General features: G+C 35.4%; 1 protein-coding gene across 1 annotated transcript in view; it reads left to right on the top strand.

Moving 5' to 3' along the window:
* The window catches only part of SLC25A36 (solute carrier family 25 member 36), a 39962-nt gene extending 24198 nt beyond the window's left edge, over positions 1-15764 (top strand). The window contains exons 5-7 of the mRNA XM_019438049.2: positions 5542-5608; positions 8489-8778; positions 11601-15764. Coding sequence (XP_019293594.1) covers positions 5542-5608; positions 8489-8778; positions 11601-11794 — 551 coding nt within the window. The 3' untranslated portion in view covers positions 11795-15764. The remainder of the gene's footprint in view (positions 1-5541; positions 5609-8488; positions 8779-11600) is intronic.
* The last annotated feature ends 7022 nt before the right edge of the window (positions 15765-22786 follow it).

The following is a 22786-nucleotide window of genomic DNA, read 5'->3' as shown; positions in this document are numbered from 1 at the left end:
TTAAAAAAAATGCTAACCTTGTCATGTTAGTATCAAAAAGTGCACTAAAATAGACTGTAATGATATTGCCTGCAAGATTTTGCCACATCAAACAAAACATTAAGGATTTACTAGTAGACCTTGTATGTAATTTTTACTCCAGATAGCCTGTTGATTTTGTATTTTATCCTCTTGAACTCAAGTGTTCAGATAGTAAAACTTTTTTCTCAAAATGACAGTTAATTTAAGGTGGATCTTATTCTGGTTTTAGTGTTTCAAGAGAAGACTATAGGAATTTATAAACCTAAATCTGGAGGTATAAATTAAAAAATTATTTCCAATTGGAAGGCTATTTAATCAAATTAAGTATTGTTGAGTCTTTATGTTTTACCTGTTTTTTTTTTTTCCCTTCCCTACATGTAACCTTTATCAGACTGAGAGTATTTATTTCGTTGAGGTTATTTGTATGTTTTTGTTTAAATGAACTTGCTTATCTCTATGAATATCCCTAGACACAAGTATGCATACAAAAAATAGTATTGTTTCTTTATAGTGATTCCTAATTTTCAAAAGTTTTTATCTGGAATGTATATGCTTTTCTATACAACATTACAGATTTAAATGAAAAGAATTCTGATTTTTATTGGATTAGATATTCAAACATTATCACTATATTTTTAAAATACCAGTAATGTAATCATTTGTCATTTATAGCCTACCTTATGGGTCTTATTTGCTTTTATTTAGCATTCACTGTTATTTTTCAAAATAAATCTTTCTATCTGACTTAGTTTATTATTAAAGATTAAGTTTTACTCATTACAAAGAAATTTTGTCTTGCCTATATAAAATATATTTTTTAATATTTTTCCATGGCAGTTTATTCAGCCAAATGGATATTTAGACAGATGTTTTGTGTGTTTGTATGTAAACATTCTTCCTGTTTTTTGTTTTGTAGAACACAAGAAATTAAATATAAAATAATCCAAAATATTCCATAAAAATGGATGTGCAATATTATTGGCCATAGTGCAAAGGTGAAAGGTATTATTCTAGCAACATATACTTTATTTTATTTTAAAAAATTATAAATTATTACAAAATGTTACTTGAATATTCTGGGTTTTTTTTTAAGATTTACTAAGCAAAAAGGATTTACTAAGTAAGCTGATGGTTAAAGTATAGAAAATTGTGATTTCACCTCTGATGGTAGATAACTATGATTAGAAAATGGGATATGATAATCCCTTCTAAATATTTTCTTAGATTCCCCATTGACAAGGTTAGCATTTTTTTTCTTTAAGGCAAAATTCATCTTTTAGGTAAGTATTTGGACTCTGAAACTGCTGCAGATGGCAGAATTTTCAGTACTCGGTGCATTTTTTTAAAAAAATTTATGGCCCATTCTGATATTCCTTTTTGTTTTTTAACTTAAAATTTTCAAAAAAGTTAGATCTCACAGTAAATATTTCTGAAATCCTTCCAATGGGATTCATTTTGTACACATGTTTCTGATGAGGTCACTGCTTGTTGTTATGATACAGAAAAGCCTGTGTCTATTTTAGGCATTTACTGTACATTTCTCCCGAGAAAAGAGTGAGATCGTGTCATCTCATGCTCCCCATCCGCAGGTCACTTCCTGTAGAAATATGGACTAACTTAAACCTCGTGAGTACTGATCTGAGCATCTCTTGCAGCCTCTAGTTTTAAGAAACACACCCTGGGAATTTATGATAGCTATGGAATTAATAGAAGGCGGGAAGAACTTTTATTTCCTGAATTTGTGTGTGCGTTCTGAGTATTTTATAAAACTTTAATTCTGATCCCTTTATACTATTCCTTCTAGAAGGAAGAATGGGGTAATTTTTCAGTCATCGTGTAATAAAAGCCTGGGGTCTTCAGCTTGGCCATAATAGCCTTGACCTCCAAAGAATTTGATGACAGTATTTAAGATAAACATAGTTGTAAAGGTATACCATCCTACAGCTTTCAGGAAAAATAATAGTTCTCTTTGCTTAGCATAACATATTTTAAAAGTCTAATACAGTGCTCTCTATTCTCTTGTCTGTTGATACTAGCTTTCTACTTCCTTGCAAAAATAATCTACCTACATTACTTTCCAATAAATGCAGGTTAAGAATATGTGGGATCTAAGCTGTTTTAGTTTTAATTGGGTTTTTTTTTCTTATAATTTTAATGTATTTTTCTTAGAAGGTTAGGTGGGCTTTGTTCTTACAGAACTTGATGAAATAAAAAGTACAGAAAATGCAATACTACAGGTATCACTCACTTAATGAAATAGACATTTTCAGCAAGTTTCCTATAAGCAGGATTTCTCTTAATCTGGTTTACATTATCAAATGGAGTCTTAGATGAAGCAGAACTCTAAAAGTTGCATTTTGAAAATTTTAAACATTTTTCTAATAACATTCTAACTGTACTACTATACATACTAACTATAACAGTATGGCCATTGCCACTTTGCTTTAACTGACTAGAGCAATATTCTTATTATCTTACAAGTAGATCCTTCAGATACCTCTTAATGTTTAACAGGTACTCAGAATATTAATATGAACTAGCATATTACCAAAATTTCGCAAAATTTAAATGCCAAAATAAAAAGCTACAGTGAATATCTAAACTTCAGGGATTATTCCCAGTATCTTTGTCTTAGAAGTAGGAAGATCTGTTTAGCTTTGGCTGTTGGCGAACGTCAAATTGCCCTACCATGTATAATTCTAAGTTGGTGACAGATTTTTGTTTCTTCCCACTTCTTTCATTTCTTGAATTAATAGACTATGTTTTTATAGATTGAATTAGCCTAATATCTAGTTAGTTTAATAAAGTGTGGTTAAGAGAATGTAATAGCATCAAATTCCAGGACTAGAATTTTAACTATGGTAAGGCCAATAGCTAAAAAGCTGTGCATTATGCCTAGATTCTGTCTAATGGTTCGCCAGCATTTAGGCTAGTGTCTTCATTAAGATCTGGCTTTTTATTGGGGGATTTGAGCCAGAACAACTCTAGTTAAAGCACAAGTTACTGATAGTAGCAGTTATAGAGGGATAAGATGGCAGCACTCTCTTACCTGAATTTTAATGTGTCCTGTTCTATAGATCAGTTTGTATCTGGAAATGAATTTTAGTTAAGTGAGAAATACCTGTTGTTTGCGCCCTATCATTGTTCATTAGTGTGTACAGAATAATTTAAAATTTTATTCACTGATATTTAAAAATTAATTTCTAGTAATAATTAAATGCAACATTTTAAAGTTTACATATGGTATTTTTTTCAGCTTTTAATTGAGGAATTTTGTGACTTGGGAGAGTATCAAGTTTGGGTACTAAGTTTATTTTTTAAAATACAACTAATATTAAAAAAACTTTGCTCATATTTACAAATAAAGTATAATAGATTGAATGAGATTTTTACCTAGACAGGTAAAAGTTCGGCATAAGGATTCCCAGTTTTAGGCTTTCAAAATTTAATGAAAAGCAAATATTTTTTCTTAATTTCCACAGGATAATTAATAAAGGCTATTGTGAATAATGCAGAATATTTTGTTGCCTTGTGCAGCTTTGTGGGCTTTTACTAATAAACCCCCTAATATTGCTATACAGATATTTAGCTAATAATAACTATTTAAGTTAAAAAACAAAGAATCATCAATTTAGGGGTATGGCCAGAATACTATCAGGTGCACATTTACCTTAAAATATAATTTGAATGTATTTAGTTTGAGTTTTTCACTTAAGAAAATGAGAGTCAAGAAAAGAAAAAAAATTCTTTTAACTTTATTCTCCTTTAAGCTGGAACATGCAAGAAAAATCTTTCCAGGATATTTAAACTGATCTAACAGGGTCATATTTTTCTTCTCTTCTCCTTTTCTAAGAATTTATATATGAAAAGAAACTCTTATTTATTAAAAATGCTCCTGACAGCTGGTCCAACACTTTAAATTTTTATTATTTTAATACTGGCACATAGAAAATTGTTTCCATACTAGTTTTATACATATGTATGCAGTATTAAAAGCACTAAAGAGAAATGGAGACTATAGAACTATTAGAAAATTGGGCAAGTTATCAAACCAAATTTCTATTCCATTTATCATGTTTTATAAATAGATTCAATTTTAAGCATCTTTTTGTGAGACATCTGGCTATTTCTACGGTGTTAAAACAGTGGATTAAGGGAATAACGTTTGAGTTAGCTAACTGTCTGACATTATGGTAGGGAAAAGAACCTATGAGACTAAATACTACTTTGTACAATTTAGTAAAATTATTTTGCATTTTAGATATACCCATAGTAACTTCAAAAGCCAAGGAAGGATAATGATTGGTTCTGCAGTATATGTTAACTTAGAAACCAAAATTATTTTTAAGTGCACCCCAGCATTTTTCTTTCTGAATTCACTTTACTCACATTAAATGTGCTGGTTATATTCCACCTTTCTAAAAGCTAGTTGATAGAAAGTATTAAAACAGTTAAGATCCTTAGACATTTCTGCATGTAAGTTTCACTGAATTTAAAGGCCAGTTGAATAAATCTGGCTTGATAGAAGTAGTTCTGTGAGGTTTCTGTAGTGATCTTCAGTGTTCACAAGCAATATATCAAAGCCCTGTTTTATAAAGATGAAGCAATCTTCATAAATTCCCGTTTTCAAGATGACATTTCATGGGCTATTTTTCAGTAACAGTAGGAAGATAGCAAGTAAAAGATATGCAATAGTCTAGATACCCTGTTCCAGAAATGTTAATTTACTAACTAGAATGAGCCATCTTAGGTGACCACCCTCTGCACTGATAATATATAGTACTTAAGTTTTAAAGTAAGTTAGAACTACCTTCTACTCTGAGTTTCTCTCTTAAGTGTCTATAAGTGAGAGGGAAGTTTCAGTTTGTTACTTTTCGAACTTTTGAATTTTTGTATGTGTTTAAGTGGATGAAAAATAGATCTTTCCTATTAACCCTAACAGAAACCTTACTTCTGTGATACCATTATTTTAACAGTATTAGTAAGCATACGTTTATATAAAGCATTCATAAGGGCAAACAACAGTCCTGTTATACAGCCCCATTAAGATCATATTATAGTAAATGCTGGCCTTTAGGTAGAATCCACTTTTAAGATAGAGAATTGTGATTTAAGGATGTCAAGTAGCTGTTGTAGAGCTTGCATGCTAAAAAGCCCTAGAATATACCAAATTTCTATTAGATTTGTCTGTAAACATGGGGTTTTAAATTTAGCTTAGAGTGTAGATGGGTGCCCCAGAGAATATTCTGAATATGGTGGGAGAGGAATTTATATATAATCAGAATTTGCTCTTAAAAGAATTGTTTAGTTACGGTCAGAATTTGAGAATGTAGATTGGAAATAAACTACAAACGTTCATGATTATATGGGTTTGTAAAATAAAAGTGTAAAGTATACATCACTTAATAGTTTAAATATTTATTATGCATTTTCTTTAATATAGATTTATATACTATTTAAAACCTTTAACTTAATAGTTCTTCATTTTTACCAGAGTTCATTTTAAACATGTTTATTTAGGTTTTACTGCAATCACAGCGACCAACCCCATTTGGCTTGTAAAGACTCGGTTACAGCTCGATGCACGGTATGTTAATTCATTAAAACAAAATTAAAGTTGGTTTCAACTAATTTTTTCCTATAAATTTATATGTGAGATTTCAGTGCCATGTATCTAACTATGTTTTTCCCTTTTTTGTCTGCTGAATTTGCTTTTTTGTTTGGTTTTTGAAACTTGGGTCTGCCATCAGAAGCAAAAGTGATATATATAATAGTTGGCAATATGACACTTGCTAAGGAAGAATGTAGATTATGTGTTTCTATTTATGTATTTATTTATTTGCTTGCTTATTTCCTTATTATTTTATTTCTTGAGAGTGCACCTGAGAGCAGGAGAGAGGCAGAGGGAGAGAGAGAATCTTAAGCAGGCTCCACGCCTAACGCAGGGTTTGATCTCACGACCCTGAGATCCTGACCTAGCTGAAATCAAGAGTCAGGAGCTCAACTAACTGAGCCACCCAGGTGCCCCTATGTGTTGTGTTTTTAAATAAAAGGAAAAGAATATATATTAATCTAGGCCAAGCAGTGATAGTTTCACTACATGAATGATTATAATCAACCACCCAACAGTTAACCGACAGGATCAGCTGGTCTAGACTGAATCTTTGAGGAGCATTGCTCAAATTTAGTAGCCTTGTGTACAGAGAGGCCTGGCATGGGATTTAGCTCTCATATATTCATAGACTTGATCTGTTACCACTGACCACTTTATGGTAGCACAATTCATTCATTTGATAGATCTATGTTGAGCAGATACTGCTATGTTCTAGGGATATACCAAGAGACATTGGGGACCAACATTAAGTGGAATAGTTAGGGAATGTTGTTTTGAGCCCATTTTTAAGCAGAGGCAGTGGTCTGTGCAAACCTCATAGGTCTTGAGGTTAGGGCCTCTGGTGTGTTCTGGGAACTGAGCAAAGGCCAGAAGCAGTGCAGTTTAGAGTCTTCCCATCTCAATTCCTGTTGGCCTTTAGTATGGACGATGGGAAAAATAATACTTTTATGGAAAGATGATCCTGTTGGCGTATTATAACAATAATAATGAGACTTTTGAAACTTTCAGCCTTTCTGAAGTAGACTATAACAAATTTCCACCTTTTTTACATTTTATGGCATGGGAAAGTAGTGTTATATCTCATAGACTATAAATAAAACTGATATGAGAAATCATTAATAATTATGCCTGCTTAAATATCTGTTGTTTACATTTTATGTTGAACTGTATGCTATTTGGAGACTTGAAATAGCTCTAATTCTTGTTTCATCTGAATAATTTTTAATGAAATCCTAAATGGTGAAGCAAAACTCAAAGTTTATTTCTTTTTTTTTTTTAATGTTTATTTATTTTTGAGACAGAGACAGAGTGCGAGTGGGGGAGGGGCAGAGAGAGAGGGAGACACAGAATCCGAAACAGGCTCCAGGCTCTGAGCTGTCAGCACAGAGCCCGATGCGGGGCTCGAACCCACAAACTGTGAGATCATGACCTGAGCCGAAGTCGGATGCTTAACCAACTGAGCCACCCAGGCGCCCCTCAAGGTTTATTTCTTAAAGCTAAGAGATCTGAAAAGTAGTGGCAGCTAAAACAACCCAAAGGTTAAAGAAATGTGAGATGCCGGTCCATATTATACTACTATAAGCTACCAGGGGTATACTGCAGGATGTTATAAGGTGGATCTGTAGGGGGTCCTGAGAAAAGTATGGCTTAAAACTCTTATTATTTTTTTCACTTCTAATTTTAACGCACAACAGCACAAGTTCTTAGGCTTGGGAGTGGTGGGGAATGGGGTGGGTTTGGGGTAATAGTGAAAGGCTGGTTTGAGGATGCTCATTTATAACTGAGATCAAGAACAGAGCTGTGTTTGTATATTACCCTTTGGACTTGTAGCATTTTAACTTCTTGTGAAGAAGTCTCTGATGGCAGAAACTGATTACAATTGGTTGTATGGATCACTCAACTGAGAAAGTATTCATACAGTGTCATTAGTTGAGGATAGTCATTAGCTCTAAACAATAATTAGTTCATAAAACTGGAGGAATCTGTAGGTTATCAGGTGGGTATCTTAATTGTGTTTTTATTTTATGTCTGAAACAGGCTGTATTAATTTATAAATAGGTAAATTTTCTATTTTTTTCCCTGTAGGTAGCATTTAAACCCATTTCTTATAGGTAAGGTTTTATTGGGAGAATCATAGTATAAAGTAATATTTTTACAAACTCAAAATTGTATATGTGTAAGAGTAAATGCTGTGCCATTAAGTAGCACTAAGGAAGTTTTATTGGACACAATACTCAATAACTACTTGATAACTATAGAGATCCTCATTCACTTTTCACCGTGATACTGGCTGTTGCCTTAAAAGGATCATAGGAAATTTGACTTTAATTCTCATAGTCATTTTTAGGGAAGAACTGAGTGGGTTTGGAAGAATCCCTCAGACGTACAGATACTAGATTAATTGTACTTGCTTTATGATACACTGTCATCACTGGTGTCTCAATCACTCTTTTATGTTATTAAGTCCAGAAGAAATCTTCTCATTTGAACTGGATTCAATGTGATGTGACGGTTTGTTTTATCTTGAGCTGCAGTCACAGCGTATTTGGACTAAAGGATTTTATTGCTTATCCCTACAATACAAACTTCAATGAGGACATGAAACTGAAGATTTAATATACTGTATTTTGCATTTGTAAAAGAAAGTATTTACATGTTACCCATCTAATATGACAAACTTCAGGCAAAAGAATAGGAAATCTAAAATGAATGTTTTAAAATTTTGGTTTCACTTCTTCATGAGTTACAGAGGATCATTCTGTACTGGAGTGGCAGATTTCGTCTATACTTTATTTACCTTATTTAAAAACCTATACTACTTTATTAATAAGATTTTTCCTTTTTGCTTTTCAGGAACCGTGGGGAAAAACGAATGGGCGCTTTTGAATGTATTCGTAAAGTGTATCAGACAGATGGACTTAAAGGATTTTATAGGGGCATGTCTGCTTCATATGCTGGCATATCAGAGACTGTTATCCATTTTGTTATTTATGAAAGTATTAAGCAAAAACTACTGGAATATAAGATTGCTTCTACAATGGAAAATGATGAAGAGTCTGTAAAAGAAGCATCAGATTTTGTGGGAATGATGCTAGCTGCTGCCACCTCAAAAACTTGTGCCACAACTATAGCATATCCACATGGTAAGAGATGTTTGAGTTTATAGGAGTAAAATTCTTTTTTTTTAACATTTTTTTTTTTTAATGTTTATTTATTTTTGAGACAGAGCATGAACAGGGGAGGGTCAGAGAGAGGGAGACACAGAATCCGAAACAGGCTCCAGGCTCTGAGCTGTCAGCACAGAGCCCGATGCGGGGCTTGAACTCACGGACCGTGAGATCATGACCTGAGCCGAAGTCGGCCGCTTAACCGACTGAGCCACCCAGGCGCCCCTATAGGAGTAAAATTCTATTAATTTAGAAATTTTCCCATATCAGCCAATGGCCCACTTATTAGCACATTTATAATTTTATTGAATTCCAGTAAAACAATATATGGTTTCTTAGGAGTTCATCATAATGGGATTAAATCTGTAAGTAACGGTTTTAATAGGTCAGTATATATTATAGTAGCATGGTGGTGATTTAGCATGGGCTTTGGATAGTCACATTTCAGCCCAGAGTCTGTCAGATTATAGCCAGGTGGCTTTTGGGAAAGTTTCTTTAAATTAAAAAAAAAAACTATGGATACGGTTATGGTATGCTAGATACTTTATATACATTAGTGCTAATCTACAAAAAAATTTCTGTGAAGTACTTAACCGTCTCTGTTGAAGTCTAAGCATACTAATACATACCCAGAATTTGTCTTTATTTTCAAATGGGAAACAAGAAATGTTAAGATTGAGTTGTCCAAGGTCACACAGCTTACTCAGATCACATACCTTTTTTAGTGGAGGAGCCCAAATTTGAAATCGGGTCTGTAATCCCAAAGGCCAGCCTATTTTACAGTATTTCATGTTGGCAAATAAGTATATATGATTTATTTTTCTCTGAAGTTTTACAGTATTAGCGTATTTTATTAATAGATGACAAAATTACTTAAGAATTCGTCTTGCGATGTGCTGAGGGTTTGGGGGTTTTTTTGTAACTTTTATTGTTTTGTTTAAAGGTAGCCTTTGATTTTGTTGTTTGGGGTTTGTTTTGCTTCAGTATTATTTTTGTTCATTTATTTTTGAGAGAGAGAGAGAGATTGAGCTTAAGCTTGAGCAGGGGAGGGGCAGAGAGAGAGAGGGAGACACAGAATCCAAAGCAGGCTCTAGGCTCTGAGCTGTCAGAACGCATGAGCTATGAGATCATGACCTGAGCTGAAGTAGGACGCTTAACCGACTGAGCCACCCAGGTGCCCTTTTAAGATGTTATTTTTTAAGTAATCTCTGTATGTAGTATGGGGCTCGAACTCACAACCCCAAGATCAAGAATTGCATGCTCCACTGACTGACCCAGCCTGGCACCCCCGCTTTGGGATTTTAATCTAAATGCTTCACTCTTGTTACACTGATGAGCATTTAGCTTCACCCTTGTGAAGCTAAAGCCCTGTAATTAAAGCTATATCAAGACAAATGAAACAGGGCTATGAGTAAAATGAGAATTTTACTCGTAAGATGTAATTTACGAGTAAAACCAAGTCTAACCAATTTGCACTGTGAAGTTCTCTCAGTTTCCTGAGGGAAGTTCCTAACTTCTTTCTTTAAGAGAAGTCAAAAGAGGACAGTATCAGCATTGTTTAGGTTCTGGCTCCTATGGGATGCCTAGAACCATGGCCTGCTAAGGTGAGAGACAGAATTTTAGAATTGTAAGCACCTTGTTCCTTCCAGTGAGATGACGTCACTACAAGAAGAGGTAACTTATAAACAATATTTTGGAGTGGAATATGTAAATGGCATTAATTTTTAAGAGAGGACACGAGATTTCAGATATTAACATTTGCAGTGAAAATGTCTCTAGGCCATTTCCCTCAGGCCCATCAGGAGTAGTGTGCTGGAAAAACAGACTCTTCAGTAGAGAGCTCTGAATTCTTGTCCCAGCCTCTCAACTGACTAAAACCTCTCAGCAGTCCTGATTCCTCATCTTTCAAAACTAAGAAATACGGACTAACTTATACGTAATCTTTTAGATTTCTTAGAGCTCTAAAACTTTACAATTTTTGCTTAGTTGCTTCCCAGATGGAAACTTTCAGCTGATTGGCTAGTATTTTGAACATATCCAGCCTCATGAACATGAGATTTCTTGTTGGCATTTGTGGACCAAATAGATTAGTGGGCCAAATAGTTGGCATTTGTGGACCAAATAGTTGTGGTGAATAGATTAGTTGTTCTATTTTTTCATTGTAGGGTCCACTTAAAATCTTTTCTGTCACTATATCTTTGTGTATTCGTCCTTGATACCACCTACATTCCTTTTCCTGTCTCTTTACCTTTTTCTTACAAAATCTATTCTCCCCTTTGTCTATATTAGTATACAACTGATACTTTTGTTTTATTCTTTTACCATTCAGGAACCTATGTTATAATTACCACTTACCACTAGTGATTTTAGCCAGCTGACTTAGAAGTTTGGTGTTAGTGGGGCTCCTGGGTGGCTCAGTTGGTTGGGCATCCGACGTCGGCTCAGGTCATGATCTCATGGTCTGTGAGTTCAAGCCCCGCATCAGGCTCTGTGCTGACAGCTCAGAGCCTGGAGCCTGCTTCGGGCTCTGTGTCTCCTTCTCTCTCTGCCTCTCTGCCTCTTATGCTCTGTCTCTGTCTCTCTCAAAAATAAATAAACATTTAAAAAAAAATTTTTTTTTTTTAAATAAAAAAAGTTTGGTGTTACTGTAATATAACCAGTTTCAATCAGTTACGCATTAAAAATCACTCCTTATCCGAAGTGTACACTTAAAAGACTGGTAAATGGGATATGCTCAGCATTAGGAGGGTATAAAGATATCACTAATGTTTTAAAATGACTTTTTTCCCCCTAAACAGAAGTCGTAAGAACAAGACTACGTGAAGAGGGAACAAAATATAGATCTTTTTTTCAGACACTGTCTTTGGTTGTTCAAGAAGAAGGTTATGGGTCTCTTTACCGTGGTCTAACAACTCATCTGGTGAGACAGATTCCAAACACAGCCATTATGATGGCCACCTATGAATTAGTGGTCTACCTTCTCAATGGATAGCAACTTCAGGCTGCTGTATACTATGAAGAGGGAAGACCAAAAGATGACAGTGGACCATGCAGTATCGAAGCCAGCATGGTGGACAGAAGAAAATAGTTTGGGAACATGTAACTATGCCTAAAGGAAAGTTTGGTTGTAGGAATTAAAGTAATCATAATAACCGCATTACTTGGTCTTTTCAGTAATGTGAAAAAAACCTAGGCTGCCCAAGAAAAAGCCTTTAGAAGCACTACTTCCTCCAAATTGCCATTTTCTCTACCATGTCCATGGGACATAGTTGCATTTTGTTGATTTATGGCACAATATAGTGTTTATTCCATGAGCACTTTTTCAGTCTTCTAATAAAGCCATCCATAATTATATAAATATTGTAACTATCCAAAGATAGTATTGACAGTCATAAATGTCTTACCTCTGGCTTCTGTGTAATTTCTGTAAAATTGTAAAATAACAATAAGTGAGATCCTTAGTATTGTTTTCACGTTTCCTTGAGAGGATCTGGAATATTTTAAAGTTAATTATTTGGCATTATTCATCACTAGTTTTGACAGCTAATGAAATAGTATCTAAATATCTTGCGTATTTTTAGCTTTAAAATGTTTTGGTTTCCACTGCTAACAGGAACATGATGTTTAGCATAATGTGGACACTTAAATTGTTCGTTAACATATCAAACTCAGTGGTAATAGTTTGGGACAGAAGAAACCAGTAAAATGTTGATTCTTGGCCATTTCAATAACTTGAGCATGTCCTCCGATCTTTTCTATCTTTATGATACATGAATGACTTCAGTTGTCTTTTCAGTGGTTTATTAGTTATGGACTTAAGTTATCATCTATCATACCTAGGTATTATTTTCTTAAAGTGGAAAAAATTTACCACTTCTGAATCTTTCTCCATTAGGAATTTGAACCTTTGAATTATTTCCAGATGATCAATATAAATTGCATTTATTTTGTAGAGAAAATGGTAATTTTCAGCTTTGCTGTAATAGGTTTTTTTTTTTAAGGTGGCATTATAAATATCTGGGGCAGTATAAACATCGAAGAGGGGCCCTTTGCCATCTGATCGAACAGGTGGTGATCCTAATTGACTTACAATTTTGTAAATGAACAAACTGCTTTTGACAAGAAATGTATGCTATCCTAATTTCTTGAATGGTAAATCATAGAAAGATTCAAGTTAATTCAGATTCAGTGTGCTAACAGGATATAGCTTTTACATTTTGCTGTTGAGTTCACCTGTACCTCTTAATACTTAAATGTATTATATGTATGGCCTTTATGAAGATGTTTGCTATAATTCTGTTAAGAGACTTTGCTAATGGATGTTGCTATACTGGTGTATAAAACATCTACAATTAAACTCCAGTGTGGTACTCATTTCAGTATAGATGAACTGTACATTTTGTGCAATGGCTTTATCTTAAGAATGACTCTTTGTGAATGCACTTTGTGGCCTTTTTTTGGGGGGTGGTGGTGGGGTGAGAGTAACAGAGAATTCCACTTTAGGATTATTTTTTTTTAAACATTGGTCATGTATTAGGCAGAAACAGTGTTCAACAAAACATTTTTCTGGGTTTTAGATACAGTGTTTTGGAGATCTTTAATAACATAAATGTTTTACATATTCTATGTACGCTCTAGTGCCCCTAATATAGAAAATTGTAGCACGTCATTGCAAGCTTACTCTGTTGTCACCAATGAAACACAGTGCCCTCTTAAATTCCTCACCTTCTTAACTCATTATAATCAACAGTAACTGGATGTTTTTGAGGTGCTTTGATTGGAATTTAAAAATATTCCAATCTCTTTGGAGACCAAAGGCAATTTCAGTTTCATTACCTTTGGGATTATTCATACCTTTTATGGTGACTTTTAGCTTTGACATTTATTGTGAGAAACATGCCAAAAAAAAAAAAAAAAAAGCAACCCAATAATAGGGGGTTCTAACTTAAATCTGTAGAGAAAGTCTCAATCTAGAGTGTTTGCCTTTTCAGGTGCCACTTATACTGCCTAATACAGTGCCATTTGCCTTGTGAAGATGCATAAACATTAGTTGTGCTGAATGTAGGACAGACATTCTCCCTAATCTTAATGATCTCAGTACACCACAGATAAGATTAAGAATGATCTGAAAACCAGCAGCTAAGGAACATCTTATTATTTAGCTGTAGCAAATTCATAATAAGTGTCCTTCAAGGATGAACATGTATTCTATTCTGGTTTGTATTTAGCAAGTAAAACTTATGTTGACCTTTAGTGCATTATATTCTGCTATAGAGTATTCTCTATGTACTGGAAGAAAAGATGTTAAGAGTCTTTTTTACTCTTTTTTTTTTTTTTAATGTTTTTATTTATTTTTTGAGAGAGAGATTTACAGACTGTGAGCAGGGGAGGAGCAGAGAGAGAGGAAGACACAGAATCTGAGGCAGGCTCCAGGCTCCCAGCTGTCAACACAGAGCCCAACACGGGGCTTGAACCCACGAACCGTGAGATCATGACCTGAGCCAAAGTCGGACGCTCAACCGACTGAGCCACCCAGGCGCCCCAGATCTTAGAGTCTTAGATTTTGTTTCTTTGTACAACAACTGGAAAGGAGCAATGAAGCTTTTTTTTTTTTTCCCCAAAGCACAATCTGCTATAGTTTACTTTATGTGTGATAGAGATAATTTTTAAAAAAAGACTATATATAAAAGTTGTGTATAAAATTTGTCTCTGAAACATTTCTTTGGAGATTTTTTAATTGATGCAAATGTTTAAAAAAATGCATACTTAAAGGATTGTTTGTTTTTTTTTAACTGTTTTGTTTTCATCTATTTTCTATCAGATGACTTTTTATTTCTTGCATAGAGATAGGCAGCACTCTTCAGACTGGTCTGTACTTTTATTATGCAGTCTTCTCAGAAAATTGAATTGAACTTATTCACGTTAAAGAAGTAGATACTGAAAGATATGCTCATAGAGCAGCAGATAGAACTTTGGTACCTGTAGCACATAGACAGTTTGCTAAATCTCAAAGTCCAAATCTGAGAACTACCAACCCTGTGACTGGGGTATAATACAGTGCTTTTAAATCGAGGAAGAAACAAATACTGTATCACCAAAGCTTTGTCTTAATTTTCATTACGTATGTAACTTTGTGGAACCAACCTTCCTAGATTGGGCCCACAAGTAATTTATTTACAACTTTGAAACTAGGATAGAATATTGTTAGATTAATTCATCCAAGCTTTTGTCTCTTAAAACCTAATGCCCGTTGCGGACTAGCATTATTGTATTAGGACCAGGTTGTTAAAAATGATGAGTGTTTACTCTTTTACTGGAGTATAAACATGTCAGCGTTTTTAGATTGTTTGAAATCCCTAAAATACCAATTTGAACTTGAAGGATGTAAGTGCTAGAAATCAGTCTATCCCCTTACTCTTCAGCATTGTTCATGCCTATCTTTTGTTGTTTACATGCTCTTCTGCCGGGACTTTAGTACTCTAGGGACCCCTTTTGGCTTAATAAATATAATAGATGAGCCTTTCTGTCTACTGATCATGACTTTAACATTCCTAAGAATAAAGGTATTTCTAAATGAATTAAATTAGAAGGAGTTTTAATTATATGAAGGTGTTTAATACAATGTGCATTCTGCCCATTCAAGTCTCTTCTCCATCATCCCCTTACACTTCTTGTTAATCTAAACACTGCTTTTTAGGCTATCCCTTTTAGAAACTGAGAATTCTGGTTTCAGTTTTTACATTAAAAAACATTTGAATGTGTACCCCTCATATGTGAACAATTATGATCTATTAGTCATAGCTAAATAATCAGCTTCAAAGGAGTTGGTATCTTTTGACCGTTTACGTGAGGTTTGTTATTCTTGCATTTTGTGTACATGGCTGTAAATTATGTGCATTTATTCTATTTATGTTAACTAGCTGAATTTTATTTGAATTGTTAAATTAAAAAATTAAAACATCCTTATGAAAATATGGGGGTTTTTTCCTATAATGTATTCTAATATTATGGTGAGAATGTTATCATACTTTCTTAGGACTATGTGAAGAACAAAAGTGCATTGCCATTTTCAAGGTGTTAGGCCCCCGTCTGCTAGACATATAGTGATGTCTCTAGAGGAAACAAAAGGTCAAATAATCGAATTCCCTTGTAATTCAGTAAGGTATTTCTGTTCTGCCATATTTTCCACAGGTTTATTGATCTTTAGGTACCATACTTTTTTATGTATCAAAACATCCAGTTTGCAAAATATATCTGAGAAGTTGGAGACCGACTAAGTTATTTGATTGATAACTCCTTGGGTTATAATGATTTCTTTTAACATCATGAATTTTTGTTAGTTTTGGTTTCAGCCTTTCAGAAAGCTAAGAAAAAATTAAAAAGCTGGAAACTTGTTATAATAACCAAATGAATCCATGTATGACAAGTTGCATCACATGACACAGATATAAATGTTAATAGTAACTACCCGTTTTACATTTTGTCCATTTGTTTTATTTAAGTTTTCACGAATTAATAGCAACCATCAGACATCACCTAGTTTTGTAAGTGAGGAAGGAAATCCGGACAAATTTGTTTTGTTCCTTTTCTCAAACATAAAACTCAAACCTTTTGACTGCTTTCCACTGAAGACTGAAATAGTGGATGAGGTGAAGACATTGGGAAAATACTAGTTGAGGTTGGTATGACCATATTTTAATAGTGTCCCAAGTTTTATTTATTCATTTATTAGTGAATAGCAGGAGTTGTGGTAGAGGAAGGAATTTGTGAGTGTGTGATTTCTTGAGGTTCAGGTATGACCTCAACCTTTTACAACCATTTTACAACCGATAAACTCAGGCAAGAAAGCAAGATGTAGTTAAATGGTTTCCTTTATTTTCCTGATTTTCTTGCATTGCACAAACCAGCTGACTACCTTAATATGTGGAATCAATTCAGTAATTTTAAGTTCATAGAGTGTGCTCTTTATACAGTGATTTCATGAAGTTTTCCAACAGCCTGGAGATTGAGTGAATACACAAGTGATAACTAGGGGGAAATCAGTCACAATGGGTTTTTTTTTTTTTACTCGGTGTTGTTCTGAGTCTTAGTTCTATGTTTATTTACTACACTAGAGTCTTCAGTAGTATTTGGGATGACACAGAGGTGATTAGCAAAACAACCCTTCATTTAGAGGAAAGACCTACGGGGATTGGCTTAGAATGAAACCTACTGGGGGATAATAAGAGCTACTATTTACAGTTTACTGTTCTTGAAGCTGATCTACATAGATTACATCCTGAGGCTACTGGAACCATTGGATTTTTTTTTTCCCCAAAGCATTTGTGTAACAACAGCAAGTCAGACACTAGGTTCCTTGGGTGTTAGGATATGTCCTATGTTCTCTGGAAGTGTTAATGGCAATTAATTCTTTTAGAAAGATCTGGAAAGGTTGCCTGGAGAAAACAGTATTGAAACCAAACTTTGGAACAATAGCAATTTGACAGGCTGGTTTTGGGAGGGGCATTTCTTGTTGAAACAAAGATCAAGGTGTTCTAGTAGCCCATCAGGAGAAATAACCCACTTTCTCTGATTCCCTCTTGAGAACTGATAACAAAAAGTAACTGTCTTGAGATTTTGAAACTAGTGGTAGATCTAGGATTCTAAACCTAGTCTCATTCAGAGGAGCTTATCACATCCAGCTCAGTGAAATTTAGTGCTAGACACCTGTTTTCTGTGTCTCAGTACCCCACACTTCCAAAGCTCAATTCCTCGAGTCTTCCGTCAAGGATAAAGGCCCACTTTCAGTTGCTGTTTCTGAATCTTCCCTTTCAAGGTTATCCAGTAAGATTGATCTCCATTGTATGAACTTACTGTGCGGTGTTTTAGTGGCTTAGGTTATTTGATCCAAATTTTCCTGTTTTATATGCGTATATTTGTTGTTTCTCACCCCCCCATAAGTGTGCTAGACCAACTGGATATTAGTATGAAAAGAGCCATTACCTCACCATGCATAAAAGGTGGCTGTGGGTCTAAAGGCAAAAATTAACATTGCAAACCTTGAAAAAAATGCAGTATCTTTGCAACCTTGGCGGGGTGGGGGGGGGGGGGCGGTTAGAGTCCACAAAAAGCACTAACCATTAAACCCTCAAAGTTTAAAACAAAAACAAAAAACATCAAAGGTAAAAATGCAGCCCCAGACTACAAGAAAATATTTACAATAGACAGGATATACTCATAAACACATATAACCTAAACATTTTTTTTAAAAAACCTATGTAAAGATGTTTAACATGGTTAGTAAAACAAATTAGAACCACAAAGGAGATAACACTACAATATACCCAGTACAGGAACAAGTAGAAACAACACCAAAAATGAAGAAATGAACTGCTACATTGCTGTTAAGAATGTAAAATGGTATAGCTACTTTGGAAAGATGAAAGTGTTTTTTTTTTTCAATGTTTATTTTTTTGAGAGCAGGGAAGTGACGGGGGACAGAGGATCCAAAGTAGGCTCTGTACTGACGGTGAGGCTCAAACCGTGAAATCATGACCTGAGCCAAAGTCAGACACTTAACTGAGCCACCCAGGCATCCCTGGAAAGATGCAGTTTTTAAGATACTTTATTGCTACTCTATAATGCAGAATTATTACTGTTGGGAAAGGGAGAAGGGAGTTTCCAAGAGAAATGAAAATCTCTACAAGTTCATAGCTGTTTTATTTCTCAACGTGGACATCAAGGGAAAGTCCATTGTAAATTCGTGCAGTGGAATAATTGTGAAACAAAAACCAAAGTAGGAATTACTGCTACATGCAATAACGTGAATGCATATCAAAAACATGTTAGATGAAAGAAGTCTGGCACAGACATACATATGTATATGGAATACATACATAAATGTATTCCATTTATATGAAGGTTAACAGGCAAGAGTAGTCCGCGTGATAGAAGTCAAATTAGCAGACATGGCAGTACGGAACTGTTGACTTAACAAGTGCCTGGTGGAACTTACTGGAGAAATGGAAAAATCCTACTTGTTCATCTGGGTAGAGTTAAGCAGGTTTGTACGTACTGTGAAGATACATTAGCAGTAAATTTAAGATTTGTTCACTTTAAACATGCTTTTAAAGAATTTAAAGTAAAAAAAATGCTTAAGGAAAAGTTAATTTGAATGCTACAGAATGAAACCCATGAAGACTTGAGGTAATGGAATTACCAAAATACAGTTCATAAAATAAGGGTGCTTAATGTTTTAAGAAGTAAAATGGAGGTTTTAAAAGTATCTGATTTTGGTATCAAGTAAGCAGGACCTCTGAGCTATGCACCTCCATGACACTTAGATCTCAACATGCTTTTTGAGGCATTGCTCACCAAAAATAGAAGGGTTCCTCAAGGACTTTCCCCTTTTCCTTCCCCATCCCAAGCCCCAAGCCAAACAATTAGAACTAAATTTGGATTCATCAGGGTGGATACTGGTGCTGGGGCTTTGATCTCCAGGAGCAATTCTATCTGGAGTCCAGGCCCAAAGGAGTCAGCAGGCTGTGGTGCTTCCAGGATGGGGGGGTACTCCCCTGGGTACCAGTAGAAGCAGAATCTTGGAAAGCTAGGCGTACAGATTCCCAGAGCATTGCTTAATTATTACCAAACACATAAGACTTGCCACTGGGAGTGATTACAGAAGCAACAGATTCACACCATCAAGGACTTAGAGGCAAAGTGCAGAGTAGGTAGTAGCTGTAATTACAGAGACAAACATACAATATGAAACAGACTTTAATAGTCAACCGTAAAAATGAAAACTATAGGCCCTGAAATCAAGAACTCAATGGGTAAGTAAAAAATAGATGTAACTGAAGTGATTTAAACTTGAAGATCTAAGTTATCTAGAAGACCAGAAACATAAAAAGGGCTATGAAAGATCTGTTAGGAGATAATGCATGGAATGACAATGTCTAAAATAACATCATTATATTCAGTAAATGAGAATAGAGAGGAGGCAATACTTTAAAAATAATTGGAACCTTCCCAGAGTTGATAAATGAATCCATGGCTCCATGAATCCCAATGCATCCTAATTTGGATTAAAACATGCCTCTAAATGTAGTGATAGGAAGAACATCAAAGCAAAGTGAAGATTTTTATTTCTGCTACCTGCAGTGGGCTAGGTTTTAGGGCCAGTGCACCTAATGAGTGCAATTAAAAGGCTGGAAAAATATAAAAATCTTAACATCTGAGAGTGAACATAATAATGAAGAACGAGCAGGCCCAAATCCAGGACATGCGAAGAACCTGGAAAGTTAAGAGCACTACTCCAAGCCACTGAAGACCTAGAAGTAAGACAGGCATACGTGGCCAGGCCCCACTTAAGTTGAGGAGTCTGATAGAACCCTCCCCATTTAAGTTGGGGCCCCAGTAGTATATTTGTGTTCTTCCATCTACAAGGGACTAGACAAAGTTTCCTTGGTGCTGAGCAGAACACAGAAGTAAAAAAAAAAAAAAAAAGCCGATCCCTGAGACCAAATACCCCTGAGCAGAATTAAAGTCCAACTTTGCATTGCTAGAGTGGGGAGGGGACCCTAAGATCATGAACTAAGGTGGTTCCAGACACACAGGATCCCAAGTGTGTGGTAAAAGCAAAGACCATTCTTTTCTGGAAAAAGCACTCATCCCTGGTCATGTTGAAAGCATATCAATAATTTCAAGGACTGTGAGCAGTACCCAGTCAATAATAAGCACACGAGGAAGCCACACCATTGGTGACAACCCTTAAAAGCGAAAACAGCCTACTCCCAAAAAGAAAGATTCTAGAGTTACCAAATATGGATTGTAAAATGCAAATGAGCACATTTTTAAAAATATAAGGCGTGCTTGAAAATAGGAGAATGGGACGCTAAAAAATGGCTGAGCAGATTTGAAAACCAAATATAACTTCTAGAAGTGAAAACTAAAGTAGAAAGCACAGTTGGACAAAGCTGATAAAAGTTGTTTAACTGAAAGATGGAGCAGAATGCTGCGAAGAGTCACCAGAAGATACAGAGGAGACGGTGAGATGCAGGCGGGACACACAGGAAGCCCCGGGCAGGTGGACTGCTGTCCCAGGGAAGCAGAGAGAGTGGATCAAAGGGGTCAGCTCAAGTGATGGAGGCTGAGGATTGTCTACAACCGATGAAGAACTCGCCTCCGTGGATTGAAAATCCTAAGTATTCCCAAACAGAATACATAAAAAGGAACCCATATCTACACACAGTATCGTGAAACTAGATAACCAAAAGCAGAGGTTTGGGGATAAAAACAGCCAGAATTTTACCCCTGACAGATCCGTCAAAGCAGTGACAGCCAGTCTGACCACTCACTTCACATGCATAGTAGAAGAGAGTGGAACAATTTCTTCCAGTGTGCTGCCAAACTAGAATTTTATACCCAGGACATCCTTAGGGCGTGAGAATGGAATAAAGAAATTTCAGAAAAATTTAAACTGGGAGTGCGCCATCAGTGGGTCATCAAAGGAAATCCTAAAAGATGCACTTCAGGCAGAAGTACGGATGGAAGGCCTATGAGGCAAGGGAAAAATGCTACATGAAAAAGTAAGTTAGGTGGGCAATAATAACAATGGGATTTTTAAAAATTTGACCAAAATATAGCACATTACGATTTTATGAAAGAAGGGAAGGGGATAAATGGAGTTAAAGTATTCTATGAGCTTCCCATTACCCAGGTGGAAGATGAAGATTTTAATTCATTTTAAATGTTAAGTATGGGGGCGCCTGGGTGACTCAGTCAGTTAAGTGTCTGACTTCAGCTCAGGTCATGATCTCGTGGTTCGTGGGTTCGAGCCTCACATTGGGCTCTGTGCTGACAGCTCAGAGCCTGGAGCCTGCTTTGGATTCTGTGTCTCCCTCTCTCTGCCTCTCCCCTGCTCATGTTCTGTCTCTGTCTCTCTCTGTCTCTCTCTGTCTCTCTCTCTCAAAAATAAACATTAAAAAAATAAAAATAAATGGTAAGCGTGTGTTGTAAAATGGAGGATAACCAATGAAAGAACGGAAATAGTACCACTTCCATACCAGTCAAAGTGGAACACATGAAATTATTCTTTTCAAAAATCAGTTAAAAAGGAGTGCCGGAGGGGTTCCTGGATGGCTCAGTCGGTTAAGCATCCAACTTCAGCTCGGATCATGATCTCACAGTTCGTGGGCTCAAGCCCAATGATGGGCTCTGTGCTGATAGCTTGGAGCCCAGAGCCCGGAGCCTGCTTCAGGTTCTGTGTCTCCCTCTCTCTGCCCCTCCCCCACTTGTGTGCATTCTCTCTCTCTCTCTCTCTCTCTCTCTCTCTCTCTCTCTCTCTCAAAAATAAATTAAAAATAAAACAAATAAAAGGAGTGCCAGAAATGAGAGATAAACCACATGAAATTATAGTTTGTTTGTTTTTTAGGTTAACTCTATGCCTAATGTGGGATTCGAACTCCCAATCCCGGGATCAAGAGTTGCATTCTGAGCCAGCCAGACACCCCAGAAATAATAGGCTTTAAATCCAAATAACCCAGTGGTTAATATTAGTGAAAATGGACTAAATACTCCAGTTTAAAGATTGTCAGACTGGGATTTAAAAACAACAAAAAGTTACTTGTGAGAGACATGGTTAAACCATAAGGACATGTTAAGGTTGGAAGTAAAAGAATGAATAAAGATAAGACTTGAAAATACTACCCAAAGGAAACAGATGTAACCAAATTACTACCAGAGAAAACAGATTTTAATGCAAGAAAGCATTACCAGAATTCAGGAAGGTTGTGACATCATCGTGTGGTAATAAAAGGTTTGTTTCACCAAATATACAATGATTTAAAATATTCATATGCCTGATAAAATTTCCTCATATAGATCCAAAATTGAAAGAACCACAGGAAGAAGCAGACAAATCCACAATTGTGGGAGTCTTTAACAAACTTCTCTCAAAAATTGATACAAAAAAAAAGTATGCATATACACTTCAAGGGTACGGTTA

Source organism: Panthera pardus, unplaced genomic scaffold (genome assembly GCF_024362965.1).
Source record: "Panthera pardus isolate Hobbes unplaced genomic scaffold, ASM2436296v1 HiC_scaffold_16, whole genome shotgun sequence".
NCBI classification, from domain to species: domain Eukaryota; kingdom Metazoa; phylum Chordata; class Mammalia; order Carnivora; family Felidae; genus Panthera; species Panthera pardus.
This window is presented reverse-complemented; position numbering and strand designations above follow the sequence as displayed.